The 16,102-nt window shown below is 38.6% G+C and overlaps 1 protein-coding gene across 6 annotated transcripts in view; it reads left to right on the forward strand.

Annotated features, from left to right (window-relative positions):
• znf385c (zinc finger protein 385C) overlaps positions 1-16,102 on the forward strand; it is a 115,547-nt gene that overhangs the window by 16,121 nt on the left and 83,324 nt on the right. Inside the window, exon 1 of one of the 6 annotated variants that reach the window (XM_039687236.2) lies at positions 2,487-2,745. The exons of 4 other annotated variants lie outside the window; for them this stretch is intronic. In XM_039687236.2, coding sequence (XP_039543170.2) covers positions 2,691-2,745 — 55 coding nt within the window. In that variant the 5' untranslated portion in view covers positions 2,487-2,690. Of the gene's footprint in view, positions 1-2,486; positions 2,746-16,102 lie in introns of those variants that run through there. One more of the 6 variants, XM_039687237.2, reaches the window with a different exon arrangement.

The raw sequence follows: 16,102 nt of genomic DNA on the forward strand, positions 1-16,102 counted from the left end.
TATGTAGGCCTACGATTTAGCAAAATCGTATTAATTCGTACGAGTGAGGTCGTATGAATTGTTACGAATGGGGTGTAAAGTAACGAATTACAAATACTCACGTTACTGTAATTAAGTAGTTTTTTTCAGAAATTGTACTCTTTTGAGTAAGTTTAAAATTGTGTAATTTTACTTTTACTTGAGTACATTTTAAGTGATGTATCGGTACTTTTTCTCCGCTATTTTCCTTCTGTTTGTGGTCGTTACTCGTTACTTGTTTTAATTTTATTTTTATCCATCAACGTGATTGGATCGAGTAATCGGTCTCGTGACTGTCATGTCATCAATTCAAATTAAGCATAGAAAACTTTAACCGCCTATTCCTGCTGTTACTCGTGGTGACTGCTGTGGAAGTGCATCACGCACCAATTCAATCAGCGACAGCGTCTTCCTCTAATATGCTAAGGTAGGCTAAATTTCACATTTCTGCTTAATATGATATTTATAAAGGCTGGCCTGTCTACATGGCCTAACATTTGGTCTGAGGTTGGGGGAATTGCGAGACGAGTTCATAATGCGGTGAATTCCCGCTCCCATTTACTTCACAATCACATTATAGAGAGACGCGCGTCAACCTCTATGCTCTGCCGCTTCTCGCGCTCGCCATGCCGACAGATTCAGAATCAGTGCACATGCCGTTAACTTGAACTGCATTACTTAATAAGAAATTAGCACAGCTCGTTAATAAACAGCGTTTTTTGATTGATCCATTATATGACCCGTCTTCATTTGGCAAGTGCACTTGAGCAAAAACATTTTTCATGTTGAACTTTTTTGTGTGTGTGCTGCTGTTTAGCTTCGCTGAGACTTCAGAGACAAAGTGTGTTTGTTTCTTTTGTAAAAGTTTCCTGGATATAACTTCCCTAGCCTATTTAATGCACAATTTTCCTTACATTCTCAGCATTACAATTTGTGTAAATGTAGCCGTGTAAAATGTAAGGGATGATGCCACCCTTCTAGAACAATGCATTTACGTTTAAATTGTAACATTAATAGCATGGAATAAAAGTGTGTAATTAGTGTTAGCTCACTATCTTAGCCTTTTTCAGTGCATTAGTTGAGGTAATATGGTAATATTAGTGATTCTCATTTATCAAAACACTAACATTGGTACCGTTTTGGAGAGAAATGGGTTTTTTTTTATTTTATTTAACCCATCTCTTGGTGTGTGATGCTGAACTATCATATGAGTTTCTAAAGGTTTTTGAATTCTTTGCACAGTTATGAATATTGATATTTTATGTGCAACAATAGCATGCTCAGGCCCAGTGGCTTTTCCCCTAATTTTAAATGCTTTTCCCCCAAAATAATATGATTTAAATGGTGATGAGTGTACTGATTTGATGCATTTTAAAAAGATGGATGATAGATGTCCTTCAATCTTTCTTACAAAGAACAAAATATAATGTGAATTCCAGTATGTGCATTTTTTTAATTTATAAATTGTAGTGCACAGTGTTTATTATAAGGGTTAGAATCCGCACCTCAGTACTCACTACTCACTACTCTTGAGTACTTTTAAATAAGCTACTTTTTTACTCTTACTCAAGTAGTTTTTTGGACAAGTACTTTTTACTCTACTCACACTACATTTTTTGGAATGTAATGGTACTTTTACTTGAGTATGTTTTTTCAGTACTCTTTCCACCACTGCGAATTAGCCACTTTTTAATCATTCGTCGAATTAGTACGACTTGGTCCTGCGACAAGCAGGCTAAACCTTCATGTTTTTTTTTTTTTTGTTTTTTTTTTTACTTTGAGGACAGTGAGACCCACCTACGACCTCGACCACACTAAGAGAGGAAAGGTACCAATGGGATATGCACAGCGGTATTTCCGGTGAAGGTCTAAGGATGTTCGATAACTTGCTCGAGTCCAATGCAATACCGAGAATTTATATTGAATTTTATACTCCATGGTTATACTAAAGAAACGTTAACAGACAAAACACACCCTAGTTGTGTTTATGCTTCTTTTAAAAATTATATTAATGAACATATTTATAAAGTTACATCTAAACGTATGAGAGTTTCGTTTCAAAGACGGGAGGACAGTAAATTTTGAAGACTCTGCCATAATCCCGTTTTCCTCGGGTTTTCCTCCGTTTTAATCTCCCCAACCGAAACTGAAGAGCATCCTTGCGTCAAGTGGAATTTATGCGTGCATAGCCTATTGGTCCAAAAGGGAATGAGGTCAGGAGATAGAAAGGTCGAACACTTGTTTAAAACTTGAGATTTCGATAAACCATGTTTTATTTTATAGTACCTTCATCTAATTTTTGCTTGATGTTAATCGCAAAAGTCTTCAATCTAGAAGCGGATCTGGCTGGGGAAAAAGTAACTGGACAAAAACGGAGAAAGGGGAGTTATGACTCATTTTAAAAGACCACCACCACACACCACTACTCTCTTGCTGCAATATTGTGTGATCGTATTTAAGAAAGGAGAGAAGTCTGAAAGTTTCCCTGAGGAAGAGAGCTTTCACGCGCGCCGCCGTTAGTGTGAATGACACGCGCTTTCCTGGAGAGCCGTTTGTTTGTGACGCACGGGTGAGACAGTTGAGCTGCGCGAGCCGCGAGGTGCTCAGTCAGTATCGGTTCAGCTCAGCTCAGCTTGGGAACACCAGGGAGCGCGAAGTAGCCTACGGTAGTAATGTTGGGCTCGGACTCGGAGGACCACGGAGAGACTCGCAAACGCAACGGTACGGGTAAGCACCCCTTTCATTCATTCGCTACACTTTAATAATGCCTCTCAGTTTAGATTGAAACTGTTGGTGTGGGACCAAACCGAATGGAGTATAAGTTTGGATGCGCGAGTGACAGTCTGACGAACTCAATCATATTTGTGTCAAATGCAGACTGTGATGAACTTGTATCGCAGGAATGTAGAAACAATGTATAAAAAGTACACCAATACTGGTAACTGTGGAAGGAATTTTTGGGGGATTTTTTTTGTCGTTCCTTCGACGAGAGCTCTGTGATAAAGAATTGCAATACTCTGCTGTCAAAACAGGCAATATTCCCCTGGCATCCTACAAATGGATGAAACTTCGGGTGAGTGCACAATCTCATTGCTTCAGAGAAATATTACCCCGTCATGATGAATGTGCTTTGACATTTATGATTTATCATATTTTTCGGTTATAATTTAAACGGTTTTAACTTAAACTTGAACTTAAACGGTTAACACATTAATTCCAGTAATTTGGCATATTTATTTTGTTAGTGTGCTGCATATCTGATGAACCTGCTCAAGATGACCCACCTTTGGTTTAAACTCTTAAAAAAGACTCATATCAGGTAGAAAACAAAGCAGGGCACTTCTAGTAAATGTTCTGAAAATGGGTGTTGCACAATCTGTCCTGGATGTTCTACCACCATTGTGAGACGGGACTAACCCACAACCTTACCTCAAATCCAAACATGACAAGGATGCATACAGTGCGGGTTGGTCATCATGAGAGTGAGAGTAAGTTAGATTCACTGATGTGGTCTGACTCTCATTGCTTGCAGTTGCATGTTTTCTTTCTTTACTTGGGATGAATCGTCTAGGAGCAAAAACATTTAGTCGGATGGATTAAAATGCGATCACCTTCTTCTGATTTGCTTATGTCCACTTTGAATGTGTATTTGGTTGATGTGCTCTCAGTCTTTGCTTTTGATTATATTTAGGTGAATTATTTTGGATTAGAAATGTTCATTTCTATGGAGATGCTGAGGTCTTAATGCATCCCATTTACATTTCAAATCATTCATTCACTTATTATCTTTAATTCATAATTTGAAATTGCTGAACACCCATTTTCCACATTTCACAGTGGGAGAGTGAAAGCATCGCATAGCAGGTGTGCGGATCAGAAATGCTCATCTGTCTCTTGAGGCAATATGGGAGATGATGCATAGAATCAGCCAGTTGAGTTTATTTGTTCACTCTGAAGGGTTTGACCATTTTAAATTGGTTTTGAAAACATTTTAATTATGCATGAAACGTGTAAAGGTGGGTTGCAGTGTCTGTCACAGACATATTGAACATAAAAAGCTGTGTTACTTATCAAGATGTAAACTGCTTACACTTTAAAGAAATGCTTGGGGTTTTTCAAGCACATACATTTTGAAGAACACAATAACTCTAAATAACATAATGCACCTCTTTTCCACGAGCTGTGTGCCGTGAATGCCACATTTTGATCTAAGAGAGGAAGTGCTTCATTCTAGGCTCAAGGCTTTTGCTTCTGGGTGAACACTAGGATGATTTAAGGATCTTTGCTCAGCATTAAAGGGGTCATGAACTGCATTGTTTTAATCATTTTTCCTGGTGCATTTACTATGATTTTTACATTTTTACAAGCAAATTTTTTCTATACTGATTTTATTCTCTGATTTGAATGCTATGTGAGACTTCAGTGTAAACGCCCACTCCTGTGATTGGCTGATATCTTTGCAAATGAAATAATTATTACAAGCGGAACCCTCTCAAACTCTCAAGGTTAACTAATTGAGTAAAGAGTTGATTAATGTGATTTAAGTCTTGACGTGTTGATCTATGACAATTTTGGTGGATGAAAGGTTACAGTGAACATTGCAGCTGATCACAGACATGTCAGCATGAATGTGATCTTGTTGTCGTTGAACTCTATTTCTGCACACTAACGACTGCTTTCATCATTCAAAACTAACAGTGGAAACACAATGTAAATAAGATGTTCGTTGATCGCGGCGTATGTCGAATTGAATCACAGTTTAAATAACAGATTATTTTCATTTTACTAAGAGAAACAATGTGAAGACCATTCACATTAGACCGTCAAGTCACTCACTGGTTTGATTTACTGGCACATAAACAAAAATCATCTGACTGTACATGAATCATTACATATCAGAAATCACTGGTCACAGATCAGGCATTAGAAGTAACAGTTACTTACTTACATGTTGTGGCATTACTGCCAACTCTATCGTAAAAGTCTGTTTACAAAGTCAAAATCTGTCAAAATTGCGACTGTTTTACCGCATAAAAATAACTAATGCTCAACGGAGACATTCACATTGTTGAAAATAATTAAAATACAGTTTTCACATTCGTAGTATTAGGATCTTTTGGAAGTTAATGTTATTTCTGGTCCATCTTGTATAGCTCTCCTCTCGTCATCTCAAAAGTTGCGACGATGAATGCGTTGATTTTCTTCTGCAAAGGTGGTCTTTCAATGACTATCTTATACATCATAAAGAGGCACATTCCAGGACGAGTCGTTCGCTGGGCTTGGTAACAAGAAAAAGTGTTGTTGTTGTTTTTTTTTGTACCAACAAGGAAGTTTTCAGATAATACAATTATTTAGCACTTGTATGTAAAAAGCTCAAGGAAAATTTGATTTCTCAGTTCATGGCCCCTTTTATTTAACAAACCACTGGACGTTTACTGAATGTTGATAAACTTCTTGTGTTCCTGAACAACCTCTAAACAAATAAATTACACCGGGAAGAAATGCGCTCAGCTGGGGCAAGATGATGTTGTTTATGCACTGCTCTTTCTGCAGCGATTGTGACTATGCACCTCGCTTTCGCCTCTTGTAAATCAGTCCAGCAACTGGTCTCAGTTAGAAAACACGAACAGAACTCATTTATGAATACAAATATGATTTTTGATTTGTTGGCAAGGGGTTGTATAAGTCCAGTTTCAAATAAGTATACGGACCACACAAGTGAGTATGCCAGCTATTATAGCGTGAAGCGGCAGCAGTTTATTCTGTTTGCAGTACAGGCTTGAAAGGCTGGATTTTCTCACATTCTCCTCCTCCAATCATTGTATAACTTTGGAGATCTAATAACAGACTCCTATATTTTGGCAATATATCAGTGATTAGCTTATTTATATTTTGATATTCTGCCTGTGTCTCTTTTTAAAGGATTTAGTTTAGATGCAGTACATCTATCTCATCTTTTTTCAAGTAAAACTGAAAGGTGCAGTGTATCAACATATTACACTCTGAACTGATCGTTCTCTTATTTGCCGGGACAGTAATTCACCAGACGTCTACAACAGCTGTAACATAACATTTCTGCACATTTAATAGAAAAATGGAACCAGTGCCATACAGTACTTAATGCTTGCCAATGTTTCATTTTTAGATATTACACGGATAATTGCTTTAATGGGGCAGTAAGCGATTTCTGTGAAACTGTTTGAAATCAACCCAAACAAACACACCCCTCCTTTTCTCCACCCCCAAAAATGAATGAACTTACGCAAAAATCGCATGCCTTTTTATCGTAGCTGTATTTAAGCAAAATAATTCTTCTCGAAAAATAAAGTGAAGATGATGAACGAACGATAAAGAACAGTAAGAAATGAACATATAGTACATGATGAGTATATTCAAGCAAGAGTTCTTTATAGGCACCTTCAATACAGCAACTCCAGACAAACAATGAGTACATTTACTCACACTTTCTTATCCTGATTATGCTTAATAAGCAAACAAAGCATGCACATGATAATGTAAATGCGTTAACTTGTTTTTAATTGACTTTATGCGTAAACCAATCACCCCTATGCTGATTTCGCCCAGCATAGATGCATCAACCTGCTTTATTGAAGCGTGCATGTGTGACAGGAAAGCGTCCTTACTGTAAATTTAAGCATCTCCAGACAGAGCGAGTGTTTTGCAGTAAGGGTGGAGGAAATGTATTGCAAACTCACTCTTTCTAAAAAATTGTGCTCATCACGTGCAGCAGAAGAAGTGGTACAGTCAAAATTCTGCATCTGTAACTGCATGAGAGGATAAAATATAAGTTATAAGTTTACCTGATTTTACCTGCTGACATTTTGGAATACTCTTCTTCGGTATTTAATGCTTTATTTGCAACGCATTCTCACCCCAAGGCGTCACCTTTGACCATGCTTCAATATTTGACGTTTTAGGCGCCCTTTAGCGTCACTTACATGACGCGATCCTACGGCGTCATCTAACTGACGCTAAAGGAAAGCGTCAGTTAGAGGACGCGGTTAGGTTTAGGTGTGGGGTGGGGGTAGGGTACACGCGGTCCTAGGGCGTCATCTAACTGGCTAAAGGGCGCCTAAAGCGTCAGATATTGAAGCATGTCCAAATGCTTCCCAAGGCGTCAGTTAAGTGACGCCTTGGGGGTGAGAATGGGCTGTTATTTAACATTACAATTCACAACTGACATTACATAAATGATCATTTCGAAATACTGAGCAAATCAATTAAACTTTGAATTCACTACCGGGAAATAACCTGATTTATTAGTAAAGTCTTAACCCATTTTACTTGCAATTTTGGGTTATTGGTTTGCATGTAAACCCAAACAACTAATTTCAATAATTTTTGTGAGTTATCAGTGTACTGGTGTCTATGTAAACATGCTCCATGACACTCAATACGGTCCTCCTGTTACTATACAACAACAGCATCTTGGTTCTGTGAAACATAGCAAAATCTGTGTTTCGCATATATAAAGCAGAAACAAGGCAACTGTACGTATAGCTATATAATTACACGTTTTTTTTTTCTTTTACTATTTTTATTAGCCTTTTCTAATTGAGCGAAGACTAATGAACCGGTTTACAGTTATTTGAGTCCAACATCTACTCTGGGAAAGTTGCCAGTATAACTGCATGCATTATTTACTTTCTCTCTCAGTATAGGTAAAAATGGTGTTGAATGAGATTTCTATCAATGAACTGCTCTTTCTGAACCCATTCAACTTCAGATTACAGTGCAGTTCCTTCAGTGCAGTTCCTTTGTCTCACTTTTTTTCCCCACATATGCTGAAAACAACACCTGACAGAGTTTTGATGTGTAAATAAACAAAAGGAGGGCTGTTTACATTTATCTCTTTATTTTTCAGTATGTTAATAATTAATAAACTGTCCAAAAGGCAAAAAAGCTTTAAGAGCTAGAGTAATGATGTGGTTTGATTTAATATTTCACTTTATATTTATTTTTCTTTAACATTAATTTGATAACATGCATGATTCAAAAGGTATGGATGATAGAGCCAGACCGATATATCGGCAGGCCGATATTATCGGCCGATATTAGGCAGTTATAATGGCCGATAAATTAATATTTCAATAAATAAAATAAAAATGGACGAAACACGCTTGAACCAAGTCATAATTGTGGTAGTTTGTCCACCAGAGGGCCTTCTACACTGTCCCTGTTGGCAACAATCGTTGAGTTGGTCACGAGACATACATTGCTTGAATAACAATTAAAAGAACATCGGCATCAGTTCTCTTAACTCAAATAAGCATGACAAAATTTGTGACTATCATGTCCAGTTTTGCTGCTGTTAAATAAGCCGACTAGCTAACCACAAAGCTAGCTAATGCCACTATTATCAGTCTGTTCTGTTGTGACAATAAAAGAAACAAGTTTCTTTTTAAAATGCATTATCATCTTATTTTAGTTAACTCATAAATAACTACAAATAACTAATGTTAGGGAAATCTGTTAATGTTTTGTTGCGCGTTTCTGGAAAAAAAAATATATATCGGAATATCGGATTTTAAAACCAACAAATATTTGTATCGGTATTGGCCTTCAAAATCCTTTAACGGTCGGGCTCTAATACATGATTAAATTGACTCGATTGTTGATCAAGAATGAATGCAAATTTCCCAAGCTAGGCCTACATTATGTGAATATTAGAATTTCTGGTATAGAATAGAAACATGTAAGCTTCCATTTCTACTTGCACGCATGAGAGACTGATAAGAACTTTAATTATAGACAGAAAGTAGTATGTGTATGTGTGTTTAGTTGTGTGGATCTGTTTCTAAGCTTTGAAGGGCATGAGGGTGATGACACCTGTCGGGTAATAGCTGCACTGGAATGTAAACTGTTGGGCTGAATGCTTTGCTTTGAAATGTAGGATTTTCTCTCTGTTCTCAGCTCATCACTCTCTCTTAATCATTCATGACCTCTTCAATCATTCTATTTTCATGGCAGTGAGTGAGCTGGTGATGGAGAGAGATGAAAGGAGAGAAACAAACAGAAAATGAATTCTTTGCAATTGCAATACAAATTTAGGTTTAGAGTACACAATAGCAGCACACACATTGCATTTAAACATTAACGTGTATGTTTTGTCATTTAGCAGATGCAACCAACAAATTAAGAATAACGCGACAATATTTGCAGTACACAATGCCAAGTTCCAAGTATGAGAGTAGTTCACAAGCTTGAGCAGAAGGGACATGCGGAAATTAGAGATAGGAAGAAACGGTTGTATTTCATTTATTTTAAAAAAGACTATTTATGACTACATGGCCTATATTGTTTAACCATCGATCCACCTTGTGAAATAAAACTTTTACTTTTTTGGAGTTTCAGTGCACTATGCAGACATATATTTAATTATAAAGACCAGAAAGGGGGTTTAAAATAGTCTGGACAGTTTTTGGTGTTAGATGGATTTCTAGGAGGAAAAAAAATCGAACACTCCAGAAGAATAGACCATGATGGACCCTTTAACACCTTTTGATGCCATTGTGTCATTCAAACTGCGTATTTTTTCTTCATTTATATTTTACAATTACCATCTCTGCTTTCCTACAACATTTCAAATAGCATCAATAAATCGACTCAGCTGTTACTCGGCTAAACCAAGAAATTTAAGCAGGCAGTTTATTGGACTATCCTTTTTTAAACGAGCTGACAGACATGTGACAATCAGACATGACATGATAATACAAAAGCGTTGAAAGTTAACCCTCTTCCATGTACTTTGGTTTGTCCTAACCAGCCACAACAAGCTGTTGAGTTTATTTATTTATTTATTTCCTGCGAGAGCCTGTTCAGTAGCACTACCCACATGCTTTCACATCTCATTAAAAATCCCACTTCAGATAACTGAATATTAAATGTAGGTTAAAATAGGTCATTGTGCCACGTCGCACAGAATATTCTCTTTCAGTGTAGACAGACAAATTGGTTGTCACTGGAACGTGGTTTGGACACAGTGTAGTATGTGCACACGTGTTATATCTACACCCTGTCCTGGTGGCTTTCATCACTTCAGCAGACAGAGCGGTCAACTGGGACAACCCCTGTCAACTCTCTTTCCCCTTCCCCTGTATTCCCAGCTCTGTTCTTCTCACCCTCTGCTGCACTTTCCCCCTGTGTATAAGTGTCTGTCCTTGTACATGTGCTTCTGTACCGTGTATACTATGGTGTATGACAGCTGTCTAGGCCCCAAGGGCACACAACCTGCCCTTTTCTGAAGCGAGCCTCCAGCACCCCCTTATCATGCTGTCTGTGCTCCCCGCCGGCAAGTGTTTGACTCTAGGCTGTGGTCAGCGGGAACTGGCCTCTTCGCAGCGGGGGTGAGAGGTCTGGTGGGTTTATGTTTCAGCGCTGTGACCTCTCTCATTTCTCATCACCTGACAGCCGGTGGCTACCGCTGCCTTTCTCTTTTTACTACTGTACAGGACACGCATACATATGGAGACACAAATCAAATACCCTGTACTGTATATATTTACGTGTTCGATATCTGGACGCATACAGATTATAGATGCGTTTCAGGAACTGTTTGGATCCTACAAGGTGTGGGTCTTTACTGTGATGAACAGTTTTGGTACTACGTTATGCCACTACCATAGACTGTAAAAAATATGGACAAAGCGTCTGTGACGTCACCCATATAGACTCTCTGAAGAACGGGTTTGAGGCTGTTTATGGGGGGTATGGGCAGCGCCATAATGGAAAATCTTGGGAAATACAAAATACATAAGTTTCAGAGAGGATACAGAGGTGGTATGATGTGTTGTGTCAGATCATGGCCAGAGACGTCAAATTCAATCGGCGGAGCCCGTTAGTTAACCGCCCTTATTTATCATACATTTTATATCTAATTGTGATCTAAACTAGCGAGTTAGAAAAAAATGTACCCCCCTCACAGTTGTCAGGCACATGAAGATTACAATAAAAGTCCATGGGACCAAACTGTAAACATATGAATTTATGCTGTGAAAACTGAGATTTTAACATGACGTCTATGGATATTTGCTCCCTTTTGGGCCTGGCCTCTAGCGGATTTGAGATGTATTGCAGTTTTTCGCACTTCCGGGTAGGCTTCAGCTTTCAGATTAGAATGTTTCCAACGCTTGGTCACTGTAACTGATGTTCAATGTCAAATTCAGGTCCTGCAATAAAACCATTTGAGAATCACTGGCCTGCTTTTTTGCACTGGCTGACAGGGAGCCAACAAACACTCTGTGAACAGAGATGGAGTGTGTATAGGAACAGGTTGGCATTTTTCTTCCCAGACACCTTCAACCCTGCCTTAACGTAAATGAGGCCACTGTTTGCCTTTTAGCAAACAGAGTGTTTTTATGAGTGTATGTGTGCGAGTACCAGAAGAAGCTTTTTTTTTTCTCAGAATGAGTGGAGTGTTAAGTAGCCACTCCTTAAAGTATTTCAAGGTGCTGTGTGTGTGTGCGTCAGCAAATGCCAAGCAGACGTAGATATCTGGAGAAAAGTGGTTGACCCTTGTGAGATTTCACATCTGAAGTGGAGTTAAATTTTAGAATGGAAAAAGTAGACTCTTTTAACGATTCTCAAGTTGTACCATGTACTTCTCATTTACCCAAATTTTGTAGTTGACATATATTTAATCCGGAAAAAAACTGTGATAAAGAATAAGAAATATTTCCATTTATTCAGCTTGAACAGCTTAACATTTAAACTTTGATTTGTTGGTTGTTGCACATCTGCTTTATAATTAGGTATTTGCCAACGTAATAATTTGAAATAATTTAAAAGTGAAGTTATGGCAAAGTCTCCTATTGACTACCATTGTTAGTCATTCGGAAATGACATCATTTTGATATTTGCATACGTTTCAATTGAATTTACTTGTCTATTGAATTAGTATTGGTGTTTTATTTGTTGCATCTGCTGTATTTTATCACTAGTAGTGTTTAGGTGGTATAGAAGCGGTGTTCTATATTGTTTTGCATGTGCCACTGAAGTGTCTAGGTCACATTTATTCATCAAAATGTCAAAATCTTTTCAAAATCTCAAATGTTTTTGTGACTGCTAATGACTTGGTATAAGTTTATCCCAACTACTGTGCAGAAGCAAGTGTAATCATTAGATGATGTTAAATGAGCAATATTGTTGTGTTGAGAAAAAAAGTGGAGCTGAAAGACAAGCCTTCATTTGAACTGTATCTTAGATGCGTGCGTGTGTGAGAGAGAGAGAGAAATAGACGGAGAGAATGCGTCATGGTAAATGAAACTGGCGTGAATACCCAGCATCCCTGTGTATTGAGAGAAATGATAGGTGTTAGTCAAGAGCATCAGGCTATAGGATTTTTATTTATTTATCACACACACAGTCATTTGGTAGTATTGATCCAATACGCTTCTGCCATGGTAAAGAGGCTCTCAAATAAACTTCAGAATCAGCTGTCGAAGCACTCGCTGATGGCATCAATACTCTTCTGATGTTTTGATGAGAGTGTGTGTGTGTGTGTGTTAGAGGGGTAGAGATGGACAGAAACCAGAGACTGATTGTAGTAGAGGGGATTTAGCTGTGTCATGATCAAAGAACTTCTTGAACCTTCCAATTTGCTGTAGTTTTTTGTTGCTTCCTTCCATCTTCAGGTCCTCCTGTATGAACCTCCTGACTAACCTCTCTGCCTCTGTGATGGCTTCTAGCGAGCGCTGCTCTGATTAAAGCTGAGATTACGGGAGTGATTGTTCTGCGCTCACACTAATCCCTTACCATGCTTTCTCGGAGTACTCACTCATGTGTATTCACTCTTCACACAAGTACATCTGTTTTCACCTGCAAATTGATTTTTTATGCTTTTTTAGATGTGTGACTATAACAAAATGATGGCTGGTCAGATGGTTGGATTGTAACAGTTTTAAAGGGACATTTCACCCATTTGCATTAAGCTTTGTATCTTTAGAAACCCAGTCATAAGTTCAAATGGTCATGGTTTTTTCCCTTATTTTCCCCTGAGATGGGAGAAATAAGGATTTAAGTGTTAAGAACTTCCTGCTTATTAAGACGTAAAAATCATCATTTTGCATCAAAATAAGTGGGAAGTCACATTTCATTGAAATGTGCAGAAACTACCAACATTAGCTCATTATTATTATTCAAGGGTGTGGGACCCACTCACCCTACAGGCCTATTACAGATCAGTGGGTGGGACTTCACTTGCAGAAACTGAAATCAATATCAGCCATCTTGTTTTTGGAAGCTAAGCTAATAAGCGCTGTGGAGATAGGAAGTATGATAATGATGGAAGAAACTAAACTTGATATGGAAGAAGATGATTTTGAAGAGGAAGTCTGCTGCTCAAATCCGATGTTCATGGCTATATTTCCGAGTCGCAGTATAGTGAAGAGCAGCTGAGGCTGAAGAAGGAACAGGAGGCGGCTGCCTGTCGCATCGAGGAGCCCGGACTGGCTCGAACTGAGGCAGACTCCTGGTGCCCGTGCTCTCGCTGTGAACTACGAACACAGAGTCCGTCTACTGCAGACAATTTCAACGATGGCAATTTCTCCAGAACGAAATCTCTGACTCAGACGAGCACGTGAACGTTTGTGTTGTGATGTGAACCATCCTAGTTGAACTGACTGAACATCCAGGTAACATGCAGTAATTCACCATATTTAGAAAGAAATACAAACGAGGAGTAATTCACTAATGAGTTTGCCAATGTAACGTTAACAGGGTTTGGGAAGGAGGAGGAGGCAGGAATCGGTGAACATTTAAAGATTTTAATAGTAAAATTAACAAATACAAAACGAAAGTATAAGCCAACAGCCCCTAATTGACGACTAATGTCCACACACATAAAATCAGTTCTTAAAATCTTTTCTTACAGCCTGTTCACTGACAACAACTGCTCAGAACAAGGAGTCTATAGGCCTAATCATATTTTCCTTATCACACGATGACTGACATATTGTCACATTATAAACATCTCTCTCCAAATAGGCTTAATAATTTTATAAGCACTAAATAAATTAAAGTGTATTGCATAGTCGATGTTTTAGGTCACTTTTAAAATCATGCCATATTTCATAATTATATCCGGGCCATGGATGCATTAGTTAGATGCCTTTATTAATCCCCCCCTCCCTCCTCATCATCCTGTCCCCTCGCCCTCCCTTCCGTTTTACGCGCACCAACCCCCCAAACCCCACCCCCCAAATCATTCTTGTCGGTTATTGGCTGGAACAATGTTTATGTTTCATGGTCCAGTTTGGTCCAGTAGTGTGTTCAGGGGACAGACAGATAGCGTTTTCTGTATGTGAAAAAAAGTTTCAAGCTAAAAAACGTGTGACATCGCTTAGAGCACCTTAAGAGTAAATAGTAGTAGATATTGTTTGCAGCAAGGACTGCATTAATGGGAATTAATAGCTTGTTGTTTACTTGGTGCAAATAGGAATAGATACTATTCACACATGTAGTGTAAATAGAAGTGATATGCTATTTGTACTAACGGCAAATTGGCTGAACAGTAGTGGGCGGAGTTAGCCTTTGCCAGCATGCTTGACTATGTGCCCTAGTGTAAATGGACACTGCCAATCATACATGTGTATTATAATAATTATTGGAATCTTGAAATGGATCTTGAAATAACTTTATTTCATCATGTGCTGCCTTCGTTATTGCTGATAGAATCAAAAGTCCTGCATCATTGGAAACAACAAAAAGGCAAAGATCACCTCAAGACCTTGATGTGTTTGCTGTGTATTTGTGGAGGTGCTGCAGTTGGGAACATGAATGAGGCTCTCAAGGACAAAACACACCCTTGCTCCTCCAGGTCTCCCCATGTGACTCCCATCTCCACCTCAGGCGGCATGCCTGTGAAGCGGGCTCTGGAGGAGATGGTGACGTCTGGACCGGCTGACTCGCGCTGAGGAGGCAGACTCTTGACTTTATATCCCCTTATCTCTCCTTTTCTCTTCCTCTATCCATCTATTTTTACTTTCCTCTGTGTCCTCATATCTCCTGATCTTTTTTTCTGATGACTTCTTAGCAGGAGAGCACATAGAGCCGCGTATTTGGGTTTCATGAGAAGGTTTCTATCATTTTTTTTATATCTATTTTTTGCAGGGGTTTAGTGATGTTGGTACATAGCCATGAAGAATTCACAGTGGGTGATTTAAAGATTGAGCTGCAAAACTGAGTGATTCATACTCTGAGCAGGAGAGCCGCTTTGAATGTTCATATCAGCTCATGAGAGGAGTGGATGAATAGGTACTTGTGTGTGTGTGTGTGTGTGTGTGTGTATGTTTCTGCTTTTGTGGGATGTTACTGGTGCTCTGTGTGTGTTTGGTCAGTGAGTGAACTTTCCTTTTACCTGATGATTTAAATATTCATTTTGCCCATGTAGCACACACAGAGAGCCAACGCTTAGAACAAGACCACTCTGTCTGTGTGTTCCTTTATGTGTGTGTTTCTGTTTTAGGTGGCGATCTGGGTTTGGTGCGGAGGAGGTATGGGTGCAGGGGATGAGAGGGTGGAAAACAGAGGAGCTCTGTACCTACCCAAACACACACACACACACACACACACACACACACACACACACTACATACACTACATGCAGTTTGCTAAATGAGGACTGTTTTAGATAGGTTTTGTTTGTATAATTAATAGGGGCAAAGTCAAACCAAAAACTTAAAAGTTCAAAAATATGAGAGGATGCTTAATTGTTTCATACCCGACATCTTTGAAAGACAGATGTAATGATTAATGCATCCATGGCCCGGATATAATTATGAAATATGGCATGATTTTAAAAGTGACCTAAAACATCGACTATGCAATACACTTTAATTTATTTAGTGCTTATAAAATTATTAAGCCTATTTGGAGAGAGATGTTTATAATGTGACAATATGTCAGTCATCGTGTGATAAGGAAAATATGATTAGGCCTATAGACTCCTTGTTCTGAGCAGTTGTTGTCAGTGAACAGGCTGTAAGAACAGTCATAAAATACTGATGCTAATTATCTGGGAAACGTTCTCTAACAGCAGTTGAGTCGTCATTGTTTGTGTCAAACA

The sequence above is a fragment of the Pimephales promelas genome, chromosome 3 (assembly GCF_988280905.1).
Source record: "Pimephales promelas chromosome 3, fPimPro1.hap1.1, whole genome shotgun sequence".
Classification (NCBI taxonomy): Eukaryota; Metazoa; Chordata; class Actinopteri; order Cypriniformes; family Leuciscidae; genus Pimephales; species Pimephales promelas.